Below are 24,530 nucleotides of genomic sequence, written 5' to 3' on the forward strand. Positions count from 1 at the left end.
GACCAGCATGGGTGGTGAAAAAACAAGCAGTGGGGAACTCAATGAAGAGGTTGCCCTGTGTGGCCTCGGGCCGGCAAAGGTTGATTCTGTGCCAAAAAGGGGCTGGCCTGAATCAGCCAGCATTGTGTCCCCCCAAGGGCAGAAGAGGCTGGGGCTCCCCCAGAATGGCCTTGGAAAAGAGGCGACTGGAGGGTGGGATGAGAGTCGGGCACATAAATTCCTGCAGGAGGGGGGGCAGGTGAGTGGGCTCCCCCCTCCACATCCTCAACTGGGGGCGGAATTCATTGTGACAAGGCTCAGTGATTGTCGCTCCCCAATGGCTTCCAAGGGGCCTGGATAGATCCATGTACATTCTCCTTTATTGTTTTCAGAGAGTGGTTACCTGCAGGCTTAGGGAGGGAGGGGTTCGTGTCCCTTGCTGGCAACCCCCACACAGGCAGGCCAGAGGGAGAAGTGAGAGGCTCTTCTGCTCATGCATGGAGAGCAGGAAACATTCACTAACCGGGCAGAGATACCAGGGACGGATTTCCAGGACCTTTACCAAATTCCTTCTACAATAGCCCAGGCTTCCAATATTTGAGGAGCTGCCACAAAGAAGAGGCGAGTCAAACTATTGCCCAAAGCACCTGAAGGCAGGGCACAAAAAACAACAGACGAAAACTCAAGGAGAGAAGCAACTTAGAACTGGGAAGAAATTATCTGATAATGGGGAGCAATTAACCAGTGGAACAGCTTTCCTCCAGAAGTTGTGGGTGCCTCCATCACTGGAGGTTTTCAAGAAAAGGTTAGACAGCCATTTGATCACAATGATATAAGTGTCCTGCTTCAGCAGGGGGTTGGACTAGAAGGCCTCCAAGGTCCCTTCCAGCTCTTATTCTGTATTCTCTTTTAATTTATTTGGTGGAGCTGTTCTGTCAGCTGTGACAAGGGCTGAGTCGGGCTCAGAAAATTCAGGTGAGTTCGGCTTCGGCTGATGCTGTGCAACGCACGGTCTGTGGTCAATAAGGCCCCCCTAATACACGATCTTATTCAGGGGGGTGCCGCGGACCTTATGGGCGTTACGGAGACCTGGTTGGGCACTGAAGGGGGCGTGCCCCTTGTTGAAATGTGCCCACCGGGTTTCCAAGCATTCCATCAGCCGAGGGCCCAGGGTAGGGGTGGGGGGGTGGCGGTTGTTATTAGAGAGAGTCTAGAGCCGAGGGAGACCACTGTACCTCAGATTGCCGGGTGTGAATCCCTCTTTGTGAGGTGGGGTCACAGATGTCAGATGGGCTTGTTTGTCACGTACCTGGCTCCTTGCGGCGTGACAGCAGCCCTGCCCGAGCTCCTGGAGGTGCTTGCTGGAGTGGCAGTGGAGACACCCAGACTTATAGTCATGGGGGACTTTAACTTGCCATCGACCGGCATGTCATCGACAGTTGCTCGGGAGTTCATGGCTTCCATGACGGCCTTGGATCTGACACAAGTAGTTGATGGCCCCACTCACATTGGGGGAGGCACACTGGATTTGATTTTCATCTCTGGTCAGTGGTTGAAGGATCTGGACTTGAGGGATTTAGTCACTGAACCTTTGTCATGATCAGATCACTTTCTCCTTCGCCTGGACTTTCTGACCGCCACTCAACACCGCAGGGAGATGGAACCAATACGTTGGTTCCGTCCCAGGCGCCTTATGGACCCAGAGAGGTTCCAGACAGAGCTTGGGCCGTTTCCTGAGGATCTGGCTCACGGCACGGCCGAGGAACTTGTTGCGGCCTGGGAACGGGCCGCGGCGGGGGCCTTAGACCGTGTCGTGCCTTTGCGGCCTCTGACCCGGTGTAGCTCTCAACCAGCTCCCTGGTTCTCCGAGGGGCTGAGGGGGATGAAACGCTGGAGAAGACGCCTAGAGAGTTCCTGGAGGTCCAGTCGTTCAGATCGGACACTAGTTAGGTCCTATACTAGGACCTACCTAGTGGCACTGAGGGAAGCGAGACGTTGTTACGTCTCCTCCCTCATTGCGTCAGCAGATAACCGCCCGGCTGCCCTGTTTCGGGTGACTCGCTCTCTCCTTCAACAGGGGGAGCGGGATGACCCGTTGCAGGGATGTGCCGAGGAGTTTAGTGGTTATCTATATGACAAAATCGTTCAGCTTCGGGATGGTCTGAACCAAAATTGGGTAGATCCAGGTGAGATGTCAGAGAGCTGTCTTGTTGAGACTGTTTGGGATGAGTTTGATCTTGTGGCTCCCGAGGACATGGACAGGTTGCTGGGTAGGTTGAACGCCACCACATGTTTACTGGACCCGTGTCCCTCCTGGTTGGTGCTGGCCACACAGGAGGTGACACGAGGCTGGCTCCAGGAGATTACGAATGCTTCTTTGTTGGAGGGGGTCTTTCCTGCCGCCTTGAAAGAGGCGGTGGTGAGGCCTCTCCTCAAGAAGCCTTCCCTGGACCCAGCTGTTTTAGGTAATTATCGTCCGGTCTCCAACCTTCGCTTTGCGGTGAAGGTTGTAGAGAGTGTGGTGGCACGTCAATTACCCCAGTACCTGGAGGAAACCGTCTATCTAGACCCGTTCCAGTCCGGCTTTCGGCCCGGATACAGCACTGAGACGGCTTTCGTCGCGTTGGTGGATGATCTCTGGAGGGCCAGGGATAGGGGTTATTCCTCTGCCTTGGTCCTATTAGACCTCTCAGCGGCTTTTGATACCATCGACCATGGTATCCTGCTGCACCGGTTGGAGGGATTGGGGGTGGGAGGCACCATTTATCGGTGGTTCTCCTCCTATCTCTCCGATCGGTCGCAGACGGTGTTGACGGGGGGGCAGAGATCGGCTCCGAGACGCCTCACTTGTGGGGTGCCTCAGGGGTCGATTCTCTCGCCCCTCTTGTTCAACATCTATATGAAGCCGCTGGGTGAGATCATCAGTGGGTTCGGTGTGAGGTACCAGCTGTACGCTGACGATACTCAGCTGTACTTTTCCACACCGGGCCACCCCAACGAAGCTATCGAAGTGCTGTCCCGGTGTCTGGAAGCCGTACGGGTCTGGATGGGGAGAAACAGGCTCAAGCTCAACCCCTCCAAGACGGAGTGGCTGTGGATGCCGGCATCCCGGTACAGTCAGCTGCAGCCGTGGCTGACTGTTGGGGACGAGTCATTGGCTCCAATGGAGAGGGTGCGCAACTTGGGCGTTCTCCTGGATGGACGGCTGTCTTTTGAAGACCATTTGACGGCCGTCTCCAGGAGAGCTTTTTACCAGGTTCGCCTGGTTCGCCAGTTGCGTCCCTTTCTAGACCAGGATGCCCTATACACGGTCACTCATGCTCTCGTGACATCTCGTCTGGATTACTGCAATGCTCTCTACATGGGGCTCCCCTTGAGGAGTACCCGGAGACTCCAGGTAGTTCAGAATGCGGCTGCACGGGTGATAGAGGGAGCCCCTCGTGGCTCCCACCTAATACCTCTCCTGCGCAGACTGCACTGGCTGCCTGTGGCCTTCCGGGTGCGCTTCAAGGTTTTGGTAATTATCTTCAAAGCGCTCCATGGCATAGGGCTGGGCTACTTACGGGACCGTCTGCTGCCACCGATTGCCTCTCACCGACCCGTGCGCTCTCACAGAGAGGGACTCCTCAGGGTGCCGTCGGCCAGGCAGTGCCGACTGGCGACACCCAGGGGAAGGGCCTTTTCTGTGGGGGCTCCCACCCTCTGGAACGAGCTTCCCCCAGGACTTCACCAACTTCCTGACCTTCGAATCTTCTTTATTTGCGCAGGACTGAACTAGAATTTTTAAATTTTAAATCTGGTTTTAATGGGGTTTTATTATTTATATTTTTATTTTAAATATTCGGCCTATTTAATAAGTTTTTTTAATTAATGTTTTATTCTGTATATATATATATATATGTTCTATTTGGCTGTAAACCACCCTGAGTCCCTAGGGAGATAGGGCGGTATAAAAGTACGAACAAATAAATAAATAAAATAAATAAATAAATAAATAAAGTTGGGGGCCTGAAGCTCTCCTCTTCCAGGCAGCCTCCACAAGATGGCGCTGCCGGCCAACTCTTCCACAAGCTCCCTCCCTCCCAAGAAGAGTAGAGGACTTTCTCCTTCCCTTCACCTCAGCCAGCAGGAGAGCTGCCCACCTTCAGCCGCTGTGGGCAGGGACTCCCCGGGGCACCACAGCTTCCAGGGCCTCCCTGGGAAGCAGGACTTTCGGAAGGCTACCGCCGCCGATGCCCAGATGTTCCCGGCCTTTGGATGCCTGGCCCTGCAGGACTGCTCTGCCCTCAGGCTCCCTCGCAGGGTCCTGGGGTTCTTGCCCTGCTGGCCCCACAATTGCAGATGATGGAAGTGCTGGAAGTAGGCTCACCTGCCCCGGAAGGGGAAGTGCACATGGGGAACGTGAGCCTCAATTAGGACAAATCCTTAACGGTAAGAGTTGGAAGGGACCTTGGATGACATCTAGTCCAACCCCCTGCTCACGCAGACCTATACTAGGGATTCGAACCGCTGAACTGCTGACCTTTCTGATTGACAAGCTCAGCGTTTTAACCACTGAGCCACCTAGCCAGCTTTAATCCAGCCTGGTTGTGATCCAGGGGCCAGTCTGTGGGTGGCAGAGGCTCCTGTGCCTTTTGCCCATGGGCGCTCCTGCCTTGAATACATTGCTGGGCCAGTTGAGGGCGCTGCAGGGCAAAGATTTCTTTTGAGCGGAGGAGTAACTATTTTTATTTATTTTTGTCACACGTTATATATAAGCATAAGCATGTAATAACTATACAATATATGTATATGTATAAGTATGAGTATGTAATAACTATATTAATTGGATATAACAAAAGGAAACAATAGGACAGGAACGGTAGGCACGCTTGTGCTCTTATGCACACCCCTTACGGACCTCTTAGAAATGGGGTGAGGTCAATAGTAAGTTTTTGGTTGAAGCTTTGGGGATTTTGGGAAGAGACCACAGCACCCCCCTCCCCCCACAAGGCTCCTTACAGGGCAGGGAGGGTTGGCCAGAAGGGAAACCAGGCTCCGCTGGTCATCCCGGGTTTCCGAGGAACCAGAATTTGGGCATGGTGAGGCTGGTGCTCATTGCTCCAGGCAACAAAAGCAAAGGACTTCCACCATCTGTCCCTGCTGCCTCAGATGTCCCAGGACACCATAGCCCATCAGCCAAAGAGCCCCACCCTTGCTTTCATCTGTGCAGCTGATGGCCAGTGCCCGCCTAGCCGCTCGGCCCACCCGCTGCTCCCCAGAGCGAACCAGCTTGTTTCCACCCACGCTCAGCCAGGAAATTGTTGTGCACGGGAGCAGCTCCTGTTCCAACTTCGCTCTTCCTTTTCATTCTTCCTGGTTTCACCCACCCCCACCCTTTTTGACATTACACCGGCCAGGTTGTTTGTAGTTATTCTGGACTGAAAGAGACACCTCGAATGAACATTGGAAAGAAGGCAATGGGCAAATGAAGGAAGACAATATTCTGAAATGGTTGTTAAAAGAGAAGCTGTGACTCCCAGGGGGGAAAGACTGAAGGAGGAAAGTTTGTTTGGGCTATTCCAGGTCACATTTTTCTCCTAATGTTCATAGCTTGAATCTGGTGTAAATGTTGGAATATCGGACGGTGCTCGGAAGAGAGACTTCTGCTCTCGCTCCCTTCCTTCAGCCATTCAAAAACCAAGGCATTTTCTTTCCAAGCCAGGGGGAAGATGAGGCTGCACTCTCATCCATCCTCATCACAGCCCTCCTGGGATGCTCGCAGGGCACATTGACATCCCATCCCCCCCCCAGGAAAACCAGCCCTCCGGGCAGATAACGATTCCAAAGGGAACTGACTCTGCCAGTGAAAAAAGGGTTCCTGAGCTCCATTTTCAGCAGCGGCAGCCTCCTGTAACCCTCTGCCAGTGAAAACGGACCCTTGCGAGCTCAGTTTTTTCTGGCAGAGGCACTGTGGTCCGGTCCTTTGCTGTTTCCGGGGTGGTCCCACGGATCCGGCCTGCGGGCCTTGAATTTGACAACCCCAGACTAGGACAATATTAACGGACTGCAGTTTTTAAAAAATCAAGCAAGAACTGAAGCAGCTTCAAGGAAAAACAAAGAACTTCAGTTGCCTTTTGAAAAGGGAACCTTTGGAGGGAGAGGCAGAAGCCCACTTCATGACCTGAGTTGGGGAGAAAACCACCAAGTGGCACCAGATGATCCCTGGTAGGCCTAGGCGGTGACACGGGCGCCGTGGTAGCTAATCCGTGGCACTCCGTGAGACACAAAAGCCCCTCAGCCAGTCTGAAATAACTGAAATGGCCACCATTTTTAATATATACATTATGTAAATTTTATTAAAAAGTTATGTCCTCCTGCTAACAGGACAGAGGAGGCCTCTACATAACCGAACCATCCAAGAACAGAACAACAGGAATCGACCTCTGCCAAGAGCCACTTGGAAAAGAAAGGGGCATATGAGGTTCCCCAAAACTTAACTTTCAAATTTTACAACATCAAACCCAAAGGGGTGCGTGTGTCACAGACCAGCCATAAAAACTCTCGTGCAGCCACACGATCAGATCGGCCCTTAAGCCCACCCAGCCACCCACCTGTGCCAGCTCTGGCCTGCTCTTTGTTGCTCAGGAGAGTGTACCCCTTCTTGGTCCCCTTCCCAACTGAAAAGGAAGGAGCAGGCCGGGGGAGGGAGGGGGGCGTCCAGAGGCAGAGGGGGGAGTCGCTGCCTTCTCCAGCCCTAGTCTGCCCGGGATGGAGAGGGGAAGAGACATGCACCATCCAGAACATTCAGCAGCAGGCAGCCAAAAGCCCAGTGGGCATCAGTAATGCCGCTGGTAGGAGCCCAAGGCCTGCTGGGCTGGGGGCACTGCCCGGGCCTGGCCCACCGTCTGGCTCACCAGGTGGGAGAGGGCTGGGCCGCTCTGGATCAGGGTGTCCAAGGCCTTCTGCACGCTGGGGTTGTCAAAGTTGATCCCCAGGGATGGTGCTGGGCGCGAGGCAGACACATTATTGGGCGCAGGGGGCCGGCTCTGGTAAAGGGGCTGGGACGGCTGTGAGGGAGCCGAGGGCCGGGGACCAGCAACCCTAGAGGAACCTGGATGGTTGGGGAACTGGGCGGCCTGGGACGGAGCTCGCTGCTGAGACTGGGGGACGCCAGTCACCCCCAGTTGCGGGGCGCGGCTGGCCGTGCTGGGCCCGGAAGCAAACCCTGGATTCGGAGACACCCCCACACCTGAGCCGCCCCCGGTCGCCACGTTCACCGCAGCGGTGGACGCCCCGCTGTTGAAGAGGCTGAGGATCTTGGCCTGCAGCTCCTGCTGAGGGTTAGAGGGCCCGGCGGCTGTGGCAGAGGCCGGCAGAGGTTGGACGCTCTGGTGCCCCTGGGAAGCGGGCACCAAGGATCCCGATGTGGCTCCCATCGTCTGCCTAGGAAGCGAAGCTGTGAGGAGGGAAGCCAGCAAGTTGAGCCCTGCCCCACAGCCTTCTGGGTCTCGACTGCCCTCCCCCCACCCAGCATTCTTGGGGGCAAAAGGGGGCCGGGTTGCCCGGGCTTACCGGAAAGGGGCTCGGCGGTGGCACGCAGCAGCCGTTCCTTGCGTTCCCGCAGGTAGTTGATGATCTTGTCCGTCTCTTCCCCAGTCAGGTACCGGTTGTCCGCCAGCAGGTTCAGGAGGGCCTGCATGGCTGGGGGGTGGGCCCCCCGGAGGCCCTCCTCAGCCGGCAGGGGGCGCTCTCGCTCCTGCAGGATGGTCTCGTCAGCCATCTTGGCTGCCCGCCTGGCGATCTCCTCCCGCTCCTTCTCGCGGACCTCGGACTTGTAGCGCTCATAGTTCTTGGCCACCAGCACCATGGCGTCTGCCTGCGGCATGTTCCGGTGCTCTGAGCAGGAGGAAGAGAAGCCGTCACGGGCTGTGAGTCACCCCTGTGTCCAATTTGTTGCTCTGGACAGCTTACAATTGAAAGAAAACTAGAATACCAAACACAGACACATAGCCCAAGTTTTCATGGCACTGCGAGAGCCATAGGATGGGCAAGCAAGGCAGGTGGGAGGCAACTACCTGCTGTCCATCGCAAAGGAACAAAGCCAGGGAGGGGGGTTAAGTCCACCAGGGGTCCTTCTAAAGAGGCTGCCACAGCCCATAATACTCACAGGGAGGGCACAAAAAGCCTAACTCCCTGCAGTGCCGAGTTAATGCCAGGACTGCCTCTTTCACAAACTGGATGGGATTCCGCAGAAGGAGACCGGGCTGAGTGAGGGGGATTCCTGCAGCCCCCTCCCCCCTCCTCATGCTGAGGGCTTTTTTGTGTTTTAACCTCTCTGAATCCCTGACCAATTTTTGCCAAGGGTCTTCTGGAAGAGTTCCCCTAGTCAATCTCCCTCCTCAAATTTTTCAATAAAATTAAATTCCAAATGAAGCACCTGAGGGACCCAATTTTGGCCCAAATTTTGAGGACTAGGAAGAGCGGGATCAGCTCGGGATCCAAAGGCAAAGACCATAGAAGATGGCAAGACCTTAAGGCTGCTTTGGTGGGGGGTGGGGGTGATGAAGCCTGAGGCCGTTAAGTTTTCTGCCAACCGCAAAGACGTGACCACACACCCCCTGGGCAGCTTTCATACCAATCATGCCTCGCTTTATCAAACCGTTGAGCTGGTCAGCTTGGCTGGCCTGCACTAAGCCTCAAGCCAAGCGACAGGGAGGGGGCTGCACTGAGCGGGGCTGGCGGAGGAGCCTCTACCTTGAGGGGTGCCGAACATGATGTTGACGGTGCAGGAGTGATGGACCTGGTGCTGGGGGGTGATGACGATGGCAAAGGCAGAGCCCCCCTGGCTCACGTCGTCCAGGGCTTGCTGCAAGGACATCTCCGAGTTGAGAAAGATCAGGTCCACCATCATGCCCAGGTCACGCACCTTGCGCCCCACCGACTCGGCATAATCCCTGCGTTGGGCAGAAGCCCAGAGAACAGAGTCTGCCCAGTGCGTCCGCCAAAGGGCACCACTAGGACCCTGAAAAAGGAGCCTGCGGCTGGCCCTGCCCAGCTGATCCCCACCCCCCAGCTACCTACTTGGTCTGCTTGTTGACCACAATGACGGAACAATCCACTGGCCGCTCGGCATCGATGCACTTCTTGATGTCCTCAAAGAACTGCCGGTACAGCTCTTCCCGGCGCCTCTCCTCTCTCTTCATGCGCTCTGTAGGGAAGGTTGCCGGCATGAGGGCCGGCCCTCGCCTTCCCCACCCCACCCCACCCCACCCCGCGCAGCTGGGTGGTACCTGACCTTCGGTGCTCAGGGTGGGCCTGTCCAGGGGATCCCCATAGCGGTCGTAAGAGGGCTCCTCCCGCCTGCGGCAATAGTCATCCAGACGGGCGTAGCGGTCATAGCCTTCCTCTCTCCTGCAGAGGCCAGCAGCAGCCCATCAGCTGGGCGGGGCCCGACCCCTCCCCAGCAGCCCACCTCCCCCTGCGCCTACCTGTACTGGGGCTCTCTGGCCTCCCTGAAGCGATCGTACAGAGGCTCTCGGGAATCTCGCACATCCCGGGAATCTCTGGGGTCTCGGTGATCTCTGCCCCCCCGCAACTCTCGTGCCCGAAGGTCCCGTCCGTCCCGGGAATCTCGGCCGTTCCTGCCATCTCTGCGTGGGCTGCCCCGGTTGGGAGAGCGATCCCTCCGCGCGTCTCTCTCGCCGAAAGGGATGGGCTCCCTGCCGGAAGGACCGGGAAAAGCCCTTAAGAGGGAAGGGGGTCAGGGGAGGGAACCAGACCATTGTCCACATCAGAGTCTAGAAAGGCAGCCGCGCAATCTTGGCCTCCCTCTGGGGCATGGCCTAGTGCTCATCTCCAGAGCAGGCAAGCAATGCAAAGGCAAACGATGGAAGATTCCCAAGGCAGGAAAGAGGTCTGGGAGGTGCCTTCAGCCCTACGCGGCCCTTCCTTCCCTGGCAAGGAGGCCCTGGCCAGACCCCAAGCATAAACAGCGCCTTGCTCCAAAAGGAGGCTGGCTCAACCTCGGGACCCGTTGCTGGAGTTCAGCAAGACCCACCTTGGCCCTGAAGGAAGTTTATGGGGCCACTGAAGCCGGTGGCTGGTGGAAGCTGAGTATCCTGGGGCGAAGGGAGAGACACCCCCCGCCAGCCTGGAGCAACTCCCCACTTTGAAAAGGCCATGGTCGCACTTCCCGGGAGCCACGACATAGCCCTACTTAGGACAGGAGTGGGCCAAACTCCCGAGAGACAAGGAGGGCGAGCAGATTTTCCAGAAGGGCCAAAACAGCCAAGGAAGCCCTCCCCACCACAGCTGCCCCGGCTGCAGATGCCTCGAGAATAACTGGAAGAGTTTCCTGCCCTGCTGCGCAGCAACCCGCGGAGAATTCAGATGTGGAATGACTGCACTTTAATACGTGGTATCCCTCACCAAGAGCTTTGTGCCGATTAGGACAAAATACTTGGGGATTCTTTGACTTCACATAAGTAAAGTCTGATTTCGCAAAGTCCAAATGAACCATCTATTCCAAGGGGATACAAGAAGGGCCAGAGAATCGGAAAGGATGCCCAAAGTCTGCTTAAAGAAGAGCCAGGCAAATTTGGGGCAGGACAGCAGCAGGTAGAACCGTGAAGAGAAGTTGGGGCGATGCCCTCCGTTGCGCTCGGTAGATGTAAGCAGGCGACAGGAGCTCCGGAAGGACTCCAACCAGATGACCCCCCCTCCCAACACTGTCACTTTCTTCCCACTGGCACCGGGGTCAAGGCAATGCCCAGGCACCCGCATGCGCGCTGCCCACAGCCTCCAGACAGAGCCAGGCTCAGGCACTCGCGTGCGCATCACCCACCAGCATCAAGAGCAACGCTTGGGCCCATGCTTGCGCTTTGACCCAGGGTCCCCCAGTACGTCCCAGCTCCTGCCCTGGTGGGAAGGGTCTTCAGGTCAGAGGCTGCACACAGTTCTGTGCTGATGCCAACAGATGCACCCATGTATGGTGGGCACAACGCAGGTGGAGTGCCAAAGGAGATCTCGCGTCCATCTTCAAGGCAACGTGGCGGCAAACCAGGGCCGCCTCCTTAAGGGCAGCTGCTCCCCTGAGGTCTCTGCCCTCAACGCAACCCCACGGCGGCCCATGGTGGGGCCACCCGAGGCGCTCCCCAAGGACGCCCCCGAGTTGAAAAGAGAGCCATGCTCTCCTCCCTCACCTGAGGCGCCCGGGAGGTTCGCCAGGGCTGGGAATCCTGCCAGATTCCCCTCGGAGAGGCTCCACTGGGGCCTGGGAGGCAGTGCCGCTGAGCCAGGCAACTGGTTGCTTCAGAGTACTTTACCTTCGCGATGGGCTGGACCTTGAGGGAGGCTTATTCATTTCTCTTCTTTCCGCTGCTTTATTAATATCTGAAAAGAATAATCAACCCATCTGTTCAATGCTATGAAACAAAGAAAAGATCGTCAGTATATTGAAAAGAAAGCAACAAACGTGAAGCCAGGAAATCCACACAAGGAACCAACGAGCGTCAAAAAATCTTTATTTACATCCAGGATCCAGCAGGCAGAGACGGCCGGGGAAGGCCTCCGTTCTGAGGCAGCCCCCAGGACAGCTACGCCCCTCACCTGCCAGCACACAAAGGCCCCAGCAGCCTTGCGACGAACTCAACGCGGCCCACGCAAATGGGAAAAATGGCCTGGGAAGGGACCGCTTCCCTGGTGGAACCCGGCCGTCCAGCCTGCCTCAATTAATTATACAAATCTGAATATATAAACAAAGCAATGGCACCATTTTTCCCTTTTAAATGGCTGTTTCGAGAGACGCAAAAAAAAAAAGGATCACAAGGAGGGCTGCTTTTAAAATCAGAGAGAATGAAGAAAAAGGAAGAACTCCCCACCACCATCCCGGGCTTCTCAGGTGGGACCTGCCTCCACAGGCCTCTGGAAATACTTACGGCGCCCCACCCCCACCCCAGTGAAAGAACAGAAATCCACTCCTGCTCAGCCTGGGTCAGCCATGTTTGGAGAGGCAGGTTCTCCTATTGGGGGGCGACTACTAGTCCCCTCCAGGCCCCAGGCCCGTCCCAGGGCAGAAGGCCTGCCAGTTCATTATACAGAATTTGGAGCAGATGCTTCTCCAAAATGGCTCCCCTTGTTTTCAGAGGGGAGGCAGAAGGGGACAGAGAGAGACCCCGAAGGGAGCCAACACACGCAGAAACCACTGAGGCACGCACAGCTTTATTCAAAGCCACGAGAGACGATCTTGCTCTTCGAGTGCCCTTACTTTGCAAGTGAGGGAAGGACCAAAAATGTCCCACAAGGCTCTGCCGAGGCTCCTCAGGGCCACCCAGAGCCCTTCTTCCACCCTTGGATTGGGAAGGCTTTTGCAGGGCTGCTCCACTGCCTTCAAAGGGGTACCCGCTTCTTCCCCCAGCCAGGGCCCAATCACAGTCATGGGCCCATCTGCTGGGACATCGTCAGGCGGGACGCAGGGCCGTTAAGTCATTTCTCTGACTAAATAAAAGTCCACTTTCGCAATAACACTCAGGCTTATATACGGCTCCATAGTGCTTTACAGCCCCCTCTGGATGGTCTGCAGAGTCCGCATCTTGCCCCTCCCTCCGCCAACAATGTGGGTAATTTTTACCTAATTTTCCGACCTCGGATGGATGGAGGCTGAGTAAACTCCTGGCTGTTGGACAGCAATCTGTCTGAAACATTATGGGGTCTTGACCAGGGGACTAGAAGACTTCCAAGGTCCCTTCTAGCTCTGATTGAAATTGATTGAGTGTCGAGAGCGACCTTGGGGATCATCCCATCTAACCCGTCCAAGAGTAAGCCCAGCAAGGGTCAGTGGAAGCTGCCCATCTCCCATCCCCTCCAGCCTCAGTGTCCCCTGGAATTAAAGCACATTTCCTGACAACGGCCACTTTCCCTCCACTCTCACCCTTCCGGCTCTATTCCGGTCCTACTAGATCCAACAAGGCACAATCATTTGAAGTTGGGCTGGGCAGGGGACTCTCTGGTGCACCTCAAGAAGCAGATGCAAGTCAGGGAGCAGCTTCCGATGTGGCACAAGGGTCAGGCTGGGCACACCTCGTCACCAGTGGGGCAAGAAGGCAGCCGGGGTGGTGGAGCAGAGGGCGGCAGAGGTCTCGAAGTGCAAGGGCTTCAAGATGACTGTGGCTGGGACTGGTTGAGGGCGCTACAGCTTTCCAGAGCATTGCAAACAAGCCGGGATAGTTCTGGGGCTGCTTGCTGAACAGCAAGGCAGAGGGCAGAAATGGTGAGGGAGATAGGCAGGTGTGGGGAGCAGGGGGCAGTTATAACCCTAATTAGGCTCGGGGCTCTGATGGGGCCAAGCCCAGAATGGCCTGGATTGGGGTAGATGCTCGCTTAACGATCTGCGATTCTCAGTTAACGACCGCAATGGGGAATGCTGAGACTGCAGTCATTAAGTCGGTATGGTCATATGGTATCTCATTTAGGGTTGCATTGATCTGCAATGGCAATCCAGGTCTCCACGGAGGTCATAACTTGAGGACGGCCTGAAGAGGGAAAAAGGGGTTTCTAGCTGCAGAGCTCCTTCCGATGGCCACCAGAGCCAGTGGAATTCAGCCCCCTTGTTGCTGCGCTGACCCGAAGCTGACCTGGGTGATATGAATCTGCCATCAGCTTCTCTGGAATCCCTGCCTCTCAGCCTTTCCACCCCATGTGGCTCTGGAGGACCCCCATGTGGCTCTGGAGGACGGAAGGGAGGCAGAGGCGTGTGGTGGGCACCGCCCTCCCTCTTCCAAGCTCGGGGTGGGGGAGGGAAATAGAAAGAAATATGGCCCCTTATCTCCTTCTTCGAAGCAAAAGTTTATTCAAGGAAGGAAGGAAGCGAAAAGGCATTATAATAAATGGTGCCTGGGACCGAGTGCTGAAGAGGCAGCCTTCAGCCCACCCTCTTCCTTCTAATGGGTGCAGGCAGATGTCTGCTCTCAATGGCTCTCTAGCAACCTGCACTGCACCAGCCGGGTAGAGCAGAGTGGACTATTGCTGTTTCCTCTTCCATGGGAGATGGTTTTGGAAGACCCGATTCTCCTCACCCAGGGAGGGAGGCCTTCCTTTCCAGGTTTCAGAATAATTCTAGCTTGCTGACACGGAGTCATTTATCTTCAACACTTTAGACATTTTGTTCGCGGACCCCAACACAGGTAGCTTGAAGGATGGCTCCGGATGGCTCTTGTAAGCATCTCCTTGGTTTGTTCTTCCATTTCCACTTCTTGGCTGCAGATGTACTTAAAGTGCGCTTGAGAAATGCACGAAAGCCAGCTTCCGACCCAGCGAGCAAGAGACTTTCGGGACTTCTTTGGGGTGAAGGCATTGTGCGGTCTGACCAAAGGCCCGGCTTTGCTAGAGCGCACGCCCGTTTCTCTGCCCCCCAACTCAAGTTCTCCAGAGGGTCCGACAACCAAGCTCCCCACCGGCCGCCCTGCAACGCGGCGGGTTTACAGGGGGGCCTCGCGGGGGGGGGGGTGGATCCCTTTCGTTTGGATCCTCCAAGGACGCAGTCAAGGACGGGTCTGGGTAGCACTCGGGGAGGGGCCAGGATCGCCCACTAGGCTGGCATTACGTGCAATAAGAGACACGCACAAACACACACACGCGCCCAGAGGCTTCCGGGGACGGGAGCTCCGGCCGCAGCGGCCCTTCTGCCGAGGCCGATTCTCCCACGTTCAACGACTCCCTCGCCCAACGGGGCCGCCAAAGCGCTCCGAGACCGAGGGATCCTTCGCCGGGACTCAGTGCCAGGAGACTCCGAGGCCCGGCCTGCTGCGGGGGGATTCTGGGGCTCCGCGAGGGAACCGCCCTCGGAGCGCTTCCACCGGCGGCGGCGGCGGCGGGGAGGGGGGGGGCGTCGGGGGCGCGCGCGCCAAAGAACACAACAGCCACAGGCGGGAAGGAGCGTTTATTGCCGGCCGGCCTCCCGGAGGAGGGGGAGGAGCGCCCGCGCGAGCACCGCCCCGCACCCGCGCGCCAGGGTCGCCGCCACGCTCGCTCACTCACCGGGTCGGCCGGTCCCGGCCGCGCTCCTCTCGCCTCACGACGCTGCAACGGCCTCCTCGCCCCTCGCGATGCGTCGCCCACCGGAGGATGTGACCGGCCCTTCCGCTTCCGGGCCGTCCGCCCGTCGCGAGCGACCCCGCCCCTTCCACCCTTGTTGGCCAATCCGCCCCTGCGCCTTCGTCCGGCTTCCCTCGCGGCGCCTCGGACTCCAACTCCCACAATCCTCCCGGCGGCTGGCCGGAAGTGAAAGGCCGGAAGCTCAGACGTTCCGGACGGGGGGTGAGTTGGGTGCGGAGTCCAGCTCTTTCGCTTTCGGGGACCTTGGCGCCGACTTTGCCTCATCGGGGGCGCTCCGGGCCTTCGCCGCGCCCCCCGGTTGGCCCCCCTCTGACCCGCCCCCCCTTGCCTGGCCTCGGCCCCCTCCCCGCCCGCCTCCCATCCGGCTGAGATTCCCAGGCCGAAGCCGCCCCCCCCCCCGAATTGGTTGTGCCAGTGAGGAACAGCTTCTGGAGGGAAGCGCATCCAGGGAGGGTCCGGAATTTCCCAGGGTGGATCTCTTGTCCTACCCGCAGGAGCTTTGGGAAATGAATAAAAATAAAAAAAGTCTCTGCGTTTGCTAGTCCTCAGTCTAGTTACCCACAAGAATTAAACCAGCTGAGGCCGAGCCGTTTGGGTTCACCGGGAGAAATTTGCCCCGTGGCAAAGATGGGCGGCAAACGAATTTAATACGTGTCTTTTTTTTTTTTTATTGAAAGAGTTTTAAAAAAACAAACATTTTCCCCCCTTTTTTCCCCCTCCCTCCCAAAAAAACAAAAACAAAACACCCCCCTCCCTCCCCCACCCCCCGGCTTCCCGGGTCAATCACAAGGTAAAGTTATACATAAACCAAACATAGAATAAAATTTTCCCTTCCAATCCAAATAACCACATCCAAAGCTTTTCGTCTCCCAACCCCCTCCCCATTACATAAAATAACTTTCTAATTATTCAAAGGCAATCTGATATTTCTTAATCTGATATCTGTTTTGTAAATAATCAATCCATTTTTTCCATTCAATTAAATATCTTTCCTGCATATTGTCTTTTAAAAACGCTGAGATTTTAGCCATCTCAGCCAAATTAATAACTTTCAATATCCATTCTTCTATTGTAGGTATCTCAAATTTAATACGTGTCTTAACAGGTGGGCATCTGCAGGAGGGGTCGGCTCAACAGGGTCACTCACGTGTTTTGTCAGCCTCCTTTCAGAGCTTATTAAGGGGCTCCAGGACAGCAGTAGCTTCTTGTCCTTTTAAATAGAGCTTTCCTAAGGGGGCTGAAGAGAGCCTCCCCCCCATATGTCGGCAAACGGAACCGAGGAGCAGTTGTCGGGGCTTTTTCTGCTGAAGAGATGGGGAATGGGGAGGGGCTTTCCAAGGCCCTCCAGGGCCGTTTCCCAGCAGGCCTCCAGCCAAGTGTAACACCGAATGGGGAAGTGGCCCCTACTGGGGTTTTGAGTCCGGGGTGAGGGGACGTTCCTCTCTCCCTTGCCAGATGGAAAACCCCAGACCTGGGGGGAGGGGGCATTTCCTTTGCTTCCTCTCGGGTGCTGATTTTCTGCCTAGGAAGCAGTAATGGAATTTGGGGTGCAAAATTTCACTGTCCCCTCCATAGTTGGTTTGTGGCTGAGCCATGACAAGAGGGGGTGGAGACCCCTCCCCGGGAAATCAGCCACGGGCTGCCTCCAATCCTCAGCGTGAGGGACAACTGTGGCCCCTTCAGCTGACCAACTGGGGCTGGCTGACCTTTGAGCTGCGGTTTTTGATGCTGCGTCACTCCAAATGGCCCCAAATCGCCCCAAATCCATGGGAAAGCCTGAAAGGCAAGCTGCCACCCCCTTCAGGCCTTCTCCCGGGGCCGGGGCATCCCCTCTACTACAGCGGGTGGCAGGCAGTTGTGGCCAAGCAGAGCTCCAAAGCGGACGCCTCAATTCAAGGCCCCCACCCCTCGGATGTTTAGGCTCTGCTGCAGGGGGTCTCCCCAGTTCTTTCCCGCTATCTGATTCGCCCGACAAATCGTCGCCACGAATCTCTGCTCCGAAGGCTGGAGGGACTGATGAACCCCGCTGCTTGCGGCTGAGCCTCAGGCCGGCCACGGTCCAACCCGCGCCTCGCTGGCTTCGGAAACCAGCAGCGGCTGCTCTTCGCCGGCCCTCCGGCTCCTGGCCGTTCTACTGGACGCCCCCGGAGCGCTGCCCTTTCGCACGCCGACCCCGAGCCGGGGGGTGGGGGGAAGGCAAGCGACCCTCAGACCCTATCGATGCTATGCCCGCGAGAGCTCCCTCTCTTATTGGATGTCCCCTGCCCCACAACAACCCCGCGAGGTAGTTCAGGCTCAGCGCGAAAGGACGGACGAAATGGGGAGGGGTTGTTATTTGCTGCCCCTGACCGAGCTCGGGACTTCCCTGTGGGGGGATTCCCGGTAGGCGGGTGCGAGGGTCCGGCAGAGTGCGGCGCCGCCCCTGGAAGCTCAGCGCCTCGCCCGATGGGTTGGCGAGAGCCCCGCCGCCTCCCGGCGCCTATAAAGGGGTCGGGATGGAGGCGGCGGGTCGAGGCGGCGTCGATGGAGGGGCGAAGGTGGTCGGCGGGGCTGAGCGCGGCGGTTCTGCTTATGGTGAGTTTCGCTTTCGCCCGGCAGGACGGCCCCGCGCTCTGGCAGACGCGCCCCGGGAGACCCCGCGAGTCCCGGCTGGGCGCCGCCCGGGAATGCGAGCGCGGCCTGCGGCGACACCCAGCCGCCTCCCCGCCCGAGTTCCCCTTTCAGCACCCGGACTTCTCCGCGGCAGCTGGTGCCCAAACGAGCCCGGCCGCCGCCGCCTGATCTGTCCGATTTCTACCTAGAGTCAGGATCTCTCCCGCAGCCTTGTTTATATACTTACCTTTATTATTTTTTATGAATAACTTACGGCGGGGAAACGTACCTAATGCTCCTTCCTCCTTCTACTTTCCCCACAACAACCCTGCGAGGTGGGTTGGGCCGAAGAGAGTTACCGGCCCAAAGTCACCCAGCCGGCTTTCGTGCTTAGGGCAGACAGAGGGCAAAGTGGCTCCTGGTGGTCTCTGGGCGGCCTTCTGCGTGCCAGTAGCCCCCCACCCTTTGGCTAGCAGCCCCCTTGTGCTCGCTGGCTGGGTGGCACAGGGGGAGGGCAAGTCTCCTGGGGGAGGGCAGGAATAGTCTCCGTTGGGATCTTTTGGCCTGGCAGAATTGAGTCCTTTTAGTGTGTGTGTATGTGTGTGTGTGTGTGGTGCCCAACTTTGGGGGCTAAGCCCCTCTGCACAAAAAAATAATCAGTAATGGGGAGGGTTAGCCATGGTCTTCAGATACTCCCCCCACCCGGTCACCTTCCCTGCACTCCCTGGTGTGCTCTTAATGGGTCTGTGAAGCACTTGGTGACTACATTCACACGTTTCCTCATGGTTCAGTTTGGGGCACATGTATGTAGCATTGGGCATAAAAAGGTGAGGATGCTAGGTAGTCTGGATTCCCAAAGCAGGGGGCTGCATTCCAGAGGGCAAAGAGGCATCAGAGGAAGGGAGTTAAGACAGCTCCTCCCTAGAGATTCTCAAGAGTATTCTCGTCTATAATATGCAAATAGTTGCTTTAATTTGGCAAGTTTCTGTTTGTGGGTGAGGAACCATAAAGGAAACCGCTCAGAAGAAACTCCTCATGCCTTTCCTGATTTGGGGGCCTGACATGAAGTTAAGAGAAATGTGTTGGCCTGGTGGGGGGACAGCCTAGATGACACAAACGGTTCCCCAGGTTTGAGGTGGCTGGTTGGCACCCAAAATCCACTTCTGGGTAGGCTGCCTTCTGGGCTCAGGGCAAGGGGAGGCTGGGGAGCCCCTCCCCAGACAGTTCTGTCCGGTGAGGCCAAGGGGAGAAAGAAGCAGGACTTTCCAGGGAGGTTGCTGGGTGGGGGGGTGGTGGCAGCCCAGCTGTTGCTAAAGCTGCTCCTGGCCGGCTTTGGGAAGAGCGAACTTGACCATGAAAGCTAAGCTACCAGATGTGGGGCTGGGCATCATGACCCGATCAGCACATATCCTGGCCAGGCTGTTTGAGAGGAAACCCGGCCTTCCTAGTCCTTACAGTCTGGAGGAGGGAAGTGGGGGGGGGGGCAGGTGCCTGTGTGGCCACTAATCGCCTGTGGTGTTTCTAGTTGCAGGGCCTGGCCTTCACGCAGGGGCCCAGCTGCAACCGCACTCAGTACCAGTCAAACGGCAGGTGCTGCAGCCGATGCCCACCAGGTAGAGTGTGGGTGTGGGGCAGCTGTCTCTTCCCCAAGTGTTTTATTTGACCTGCCCCTCGCCCTGTTTAGGGCAGTTCCTAAGCCCCCTTCTGTTCTACCTTGGTGGGTGGAGGTGAGGGCCAGAAGCCTTCTTCCCATCTAAATCCAGCACCTTGGTTCCCCTGGTGCTTCTCTGCCCCTTTGTTGCTCATGCAGACAGGCCCCTCGGGTGCCTCCAGCGCTGCCCGGCTGGGGTCCTTTCCCCCTTTGCAAAGTCCCTTGCTGGCTCCTCTGATGGTCCCCCATCCCCACAGAGTGCCATCTGCCAGCGCTCCCCTGTTCCAGCCTCAGCCCTGCCTGTTTCCTCCCCGCCTTGCAGGCCACAAAGTGGCAGCTGCCTGTTCGGGGGAGTCCAGTACGATCTGCAGCCCCTGTGAGGAGCATCACTTCCAGGCCAGCTGGACCAAGGAGCCTCACTGCACCCCACACCACATCTGCAACCTGAGTGAGTGCAGCTGGGGGCTCCCTTTGCTCCACTGGAGCCATCCTGCCCAGCAAAGCCCCCTCCCTTTATGGGGCCCTTGGCGCGCTCTGAGCTTGGCTGTTTTTGTGCAGACGTTTCATGACCCAGCTAGGTAACATCATCAGCAAACGTCAACCTCACTGATGATGTTGGGTCACGAAACGTCTGCAAGATAACAGTGAAGCTCAGAGAGCGCCGAGGACCCCACATTTCAAGCCTGAGCTACAAACGCCTGTTGGTACCCTCTCCCCTTTCAGAAGCTGGCCTGATTGTCTATCGGAACGGGAGCAAAGAGCGAGACATCGTCTGCCGGTGCCGGGAGGGTACCCATTGTTCCAGCAATGAGTGCGAGACTTGCCGGCCCCACACCTCCTGCGGCAAAGGGGAAGGGGTCCAACAGGATGGTGAGGGCAGCAGCCCCAGGGCTTCCAGTTTAGGTGGAGGGCTGCTGGCCCATCTGGGCTGCCCAATCTGGGCTGCCCAATCTGGGCTGCCCAAGGAACTTCTGGCCTCTCAGACAAAGGCTGAAAGATCCTGCAGGGCAAGGCTGGGGGAGCCCCCACCTCCACCCTCTCTTCTGCTGCAGGTGGGCGAGGGAGAAGGGCCTCCTGACGGGAGCTCCTCCCGTCCTTAGTAAGCCTGGCATGCCCCTGGCGAAGGTGTGCGTGGATGGGGCTGGTGCAGGATTGGAAGGCAGGGCTGCCTGCTGGATGTGCCATCAGCCTCATCTCGCTATTTCCAGGCAACCACGTAAATGACACTCTGTGTGCGCCCTGTTCTTTGGGCCATTTCTCCAATGTCTCGTCCTCCACAGCTTGGTGCCAGCCCTGGAGCAGGTATGCCGGGCGGGGGATCATCACAGAATGGCCACTGGCCCCTTGAATGGCCGGTTCGCCCGGCCCAAGGGAAGAGCAGACGGGGCGGGAAGGCCACAGCGTTCCACCCTGTGGGCCAAGAGCTCAAGATTGTCACTGGCAGGTGATAAAATGGTGGCTGACACCATCTGTCTGTGGCAAAGCCATGCCCCTCCCCCTCTCTTCAGACAAGCCACAGTTCCATCCGAATAGCCTTGCACCCTCACTTACCCGCAGAAGAAAAGGGTGGAGTTTGCCCTCTGCCACCTGGTCAGGGCTTGTAGCTCTTGCAGGATGTGCTGCTGGGTCGGCTGCCTGGGGGGAAGGTGGGGCTGCATGGGTGATTCCCCACCCCGCCCTCTGATCTGGCAAAGTGTGCAGTTGTGCTCTGCTGCTCTTCTGCCCGGAGTCTTTCTGTGAACCGCTCAGCTGGAACCCCTCGGGGAGGCCTGGCTCTCTTGCCCAGCAGCAGCTGCTCTGCGGTGGGGCCTGTGGGGAAGGGATAGGGTGCCATTTGCCTGCCAGGCCTTCTCAGGCCGCTCTGTCTTTGCAGGTGCCAGGAGGGGCAGGTTCAGAAGACAAACGGCACACAGGCAACGGACGTCGTTTGTGGTAAGCAAGAGCAAGAGGAGCAGACACCGCTCAAGGAATGGGAAGGCGGGGTGCTTGCATGTGTGTGTGTACATAGAAACCCAGCTGTCAACCTGCCCCCTAAGTGCCCTGCTGTTTGGGGGGCGAGGGGGCTTGACCAAGAGACCAAACGGGGAAGCCCATATTGGGGGCTGCAGCAGGCGGCCTTCTTCTTCTTCCCGCAGAGCCCGCCCCGGTGACCCGCGAGGCCAGGAAGAGCCACCTGCTGGTGCTGCTCCCTATTGCTGCCTTCCTGCTGGGGGCACTCCTTTTCTTGTGGCATCGACGTGGCAAATGTGAGTGATGGGGGAAGGCTTGGAAAGAGGATGGACAAGCCAGAGGCAAGCAGGGGGGGCCTCTGGGGAGAGCCCCCGGGGTTGTCCATTCACTGCCTTTCTTGGACCTGCAGACGGTGGGGGCGGGGTTTCTAACCTGCCTCTGGCTCAGTCAGTATTCTTTAGAGTACCCTTCCTGTGCTCAGCCCCACTACCAGGCCTCTTACGGGGGGGGGGGGGGGAGGAAGAGGAGCAGGAAGACAGGGATCCCCAGGGACAGAGCAGGTGGGCCAGGAGTCTTCAGGGACGAGTTCCTGGGTCTTCAGATTCAGATGCACTTTGCTTCCCAGTCCAGCCTGAACCCCAACTCTGTCCGTGCTGGGTGGGGGGTTGGAGAGAGACTCAGCCCCGAGTGGCCTGTTTGGGCTGAAAATCTCTCTTCCAGCTGTCATGGAAACGTGGCTCCAGAGCAGGGCTCCGACGCTAGGTCTCGGGGAAGGGGTCGCAGCCCTCCGGTTCCCTCTCCTGATGGGCCCAGTGGCCCAATGGGTACAGTAGGCCTCCTCTGGATGGTCCCGCAGTTGATGTCTTCTTTCCTCCTGCCTAGGTCCTCGGAAGCGGCACCACGACCTGGTAGGTGCTCCTTTTTGTGGCCCTCCTTGGTGGAGGGGGGGCCGGGGCCAGACCCCTGAGCCTGGGACTGAAGTTCCAAGAACAGCCTTGCCATGGATGATGACGGGGGGCAGGACGGTGCTAGGGGACCTCTGCCAGCGGAGCCTCCAATGCCCTGGTTCTCTTGCAGCCCCCGGAGCCCACCGAGAATGAAGAGGACTGCCCTGCCTTCCCCACCCAAGAGACCCTTCTGGGGGAGCAGGCGGGCATGCAAGAGAAGGACTGCCATCTCGCCCAGCAGGAGCAGGTCTGACCAGGAAGCTGTGGGGATGCGAGACCAGCTGCACAGCCAGGTTGACCATCTGCTCACCTGCCTCTCTGCACTCCATGCCTGGCAGCCTTGGCGATGCTGTGTCCTGCCAGGGTCCTCCTTGGTTCCTCCAGAGCCCCGTGCTGGAGACAGGCTCCCCAAAGGGAAGGCTGGCAGGGCAAAAAGGCAAAAGCTTTCTTCAAAGGACCCTGGGTGTTCCCGCCACCTGGATCCTGGCACCAGTTGTACCAAGCTCTCTTCCTGGGAAGATCCTGGGCGCCCCCTAGCAGGGGCCCTGGGTGGAAGCAGTGCAGCAAGGGGGCTGGGTTGCCCCTCCTCCCCAGCAGAATGACTGCCATCTGCAGAGACGAGCAGCCACGCCAGCCTGCCCGGGCTTGCAGCCATCCCAAAGGCTTGTGGCCTCCCAGTTGTAGGGAAAGGCTTTGGGGCAGCGGCTCCACAGGCCCCTCCTCCTCTACTCTGAGGAACCCACCAGTGTGTGCTACCTCATGGGGAGTTGCAGACTGGCTTTTTCCTCTTTCCCAGCCCCATAGAGTGATCTGGGTTAGGGGACAGCTGAGTTGGGTTCAGGTGAAGGGGGCTGGTGAGGAGGCTTCTCCCACTTGACAAGGCCCGGGCTCTGCCACGCAGGGTGCCCCTTCTTTTCTGGCAGCTTCTCTTTGCCCTTCAGGGGAAGTACAATTCCAGCAGGCGTTTTGAGTTAAGCCGCCTCCATTTTTTCTAAAAACCTAGCAAGGTGTGGGTCTCAGCCAGGGGAGAAAGACTCCCAGCCCTCTCCTCCCTCGCCCAGATCTGCCCTGGAGGCCGATGGATTGGCTCTGCAGGGCTTCAACTGAAACCGGAAGCAAAAGGGGGCCTCTTCAGGCAAGGGAGCAAATGAGGTCTTGGGAAGGCAAGTCCCAGTGGGGTGGGGTGGGGGTGGGGGCCTTGGTGGTCTCCGGAGCAGCGTCTGGTCCTGTTGGCTGGGGTCTTTGGTGGCAGGCAACTCTGCTGTCCAAAGCTGCCCTCCCAATGGTTGGGGTTAGAGGTTGCAGCCTTCAGGAGGCCTCCGTCCTCCCATCTTGGAACAGCCGGAATGGAGCACGCTTACTCTCTCATCTGTGTGTTTCTCGGACAGCAGCTCCATGTTGGGCTTTTATAAATCTGACCTTTGGAAAAGCACTCTGTTCTTGGGCTGATTCAAACTAAAGTTGGGGGGGGACCCACAGCCCCCGAATATGATTTGCCTGTTGGCAACTTCTCAGCCTCCGGGATTAGGAAGCTGGCAATGGGCATCGTCTGTAGACCAGCTGGAGTCCATATATATGGGAACCAAGAGTCACCTGAGTGTTATGGGGAGGGGGCTTCCAGACAAGTCAGTTTCCTTATTTTTCTTGACCCACATGAATTTGGGAAGGAGGGCAGCCCCATGGAGGGACGGGCCAGCTGAGTCATCAGGCGGAATCCCAAGGATTTGACACTGTCATTTTTCGTCATCACATATGTATGTGTACACCCACACAGGCACACTTCAGCTTGGCTGCACACTAGCCCTCCCTCCCACCCGTTAAGGGAAGGTCCTGCCTTTCTCTAGAAAAATTCCAGCCTGGTTTACAAGAAATGGAGACACAAAGCAGGCGAACCTGCCAGCCTCCCAGGGTGCAAGCAGGGTTCATTGCACGCCTGGAGTCTGGAATCACAAGAGGGTCATTTTGAGGAAATGCAGAGAGGAGGAGGAGGAGGGGCCCCACCCGCCCTGCTGTTGGGGGCGTTTCTTATGCCAGCCAATGGCGGGCTATGCCCCCGGATCTCTCCCCCCGCCGGCAAATATCTAGAAAGGCCACATTGGCGGAGCTGCTTTCAATTGACCGTCGCCTCTCCCGCTGGAGAGATCGCCCGTCGGGCCCGCAGCTCCTTTCCCTGAACCCCACCGGCTTAGCCTGCTGAGAGCCGGCCCGGCGGGGCGGATTACCCGAGCACAGTGAGCCAACCTGCATGACCCTAACCCTGTCTGGGTATCCCGGGCTACTGGGGAGCCCGACGTCGTTTGGCGGTGCCCCTCTCCTCC

General features: G+C 57.6%; 2 protein-coding genes across 9 annotated transcripts; one reads left to right on the forward strand and one right to left on the reverse strand.

Annotated features, from left to right (window-relative positions):
- Positions 1 to 6,288: 6,288 nt before the first annotated feature.
- NCOA5 (nuclear receptor coactivator 5) lies at positions 6,289 to 15,129 on the reverse strand. Of its 4 annotated transcripts, none has more exons than XM_058175999.1 (8): positions 14,995 to 15,129; positions 11,286 to 11,352; positions 9,450 to 9,680; positions 9,257 to 9,372; positions 9,043 to 9,169; positions 8,716 to 8,915; positions 7,534 to 7,857; positions 6,289 to 7,417 (listed from the first exon to the last, which is right to left on the reverse strand). In XM_058175999.1, exons 2-8 carry the CDS (start codon positions 11,321 to 11,323, stop codon positions 6,798 to 6,800), a joined length of 1,656 nt encoding a protein of 551 aa, XP_058031982.1. In that variant the 5' UTR covers positions 11,324 to 11,352; positions 14,995 to 15,129; the 3' UTR covers positions 6,289 to 6,797. The 4 variants fall into 4 exon arrangements, with proteins under 4 accessions (XP_058031982.1, XP_058031979.1, XP_058031983.1 ...); XM_058175996.1 differs by having other exon boundaries at positions 9,450 to 9,704; XM_058176000.1 differs by lacking the exon at positions 14,995 to 15,129 and having other exon boundaries at positions 11,286 to 14,206.
- Positions 15,130 to 15,863: 734 nt separating this feature from the next.
- CD40 (CD40 molecule) lies at positions 15,864 to 23,387 on the forward strand. Of its 5 annotated transcripts, none has more exons than XM_058176001.1 (9): positions 15,864 to 17,646; positions 19,190 to 19,277; positions 19,638 to 19,763; positions 20,039 to 20,185; positions 20,524 to 20,617; positions 21,189 to 21,247; positions 21,424 to 21,561; positions 22,148 to 22,173; positions 22,343 to 23,387. In XM_058176001.1, exons 1-9 carry the CDS (start codon positions 17,293 to 17,295, stop codon positions 22,463 to 22,465), a joined length of 1,155 nt encoding a protein of 384 aa, XP_058031984.1. In that variant the 5' UTR covers positions 15,864 to 17,292; the 3' UTR covers positions 22,466 to 23,387. The 5 variants fall into 5 exon arrangements, 4 of the variants coding, with proteins under 4 accessions (XP_058031984.1, XP_058031986.1, XP_058031987.1 ...); XM_058176003.1 differs by having other exon boundaries at positions 20,596 to 20,617; XM_058176004.1 differs by having other exon boundaries at positions 15,867 to 17,646; positions 20,596 to 20,617; positions 21,451 to 21,561; positions 22,343 to 23,385.
- The last annotated feature ends 1,143 nt before the right edge of the window (positions 23,388 to 24,530 follow it).

Source organism: Ahaetulla prasina, chromosome 3, assembly GCF_028640845.1.
Source record: "Ahaetulla prasina isolate Xishuangbanna chromosome 3, ASM2864084v1, whole genome shotgun sequence".
NCBI lineage: Eukaryota > Metazoa > Chordata > Lepidosauria > Squamata > Colubridae > Ahaetulla > Ahaetulla prasina.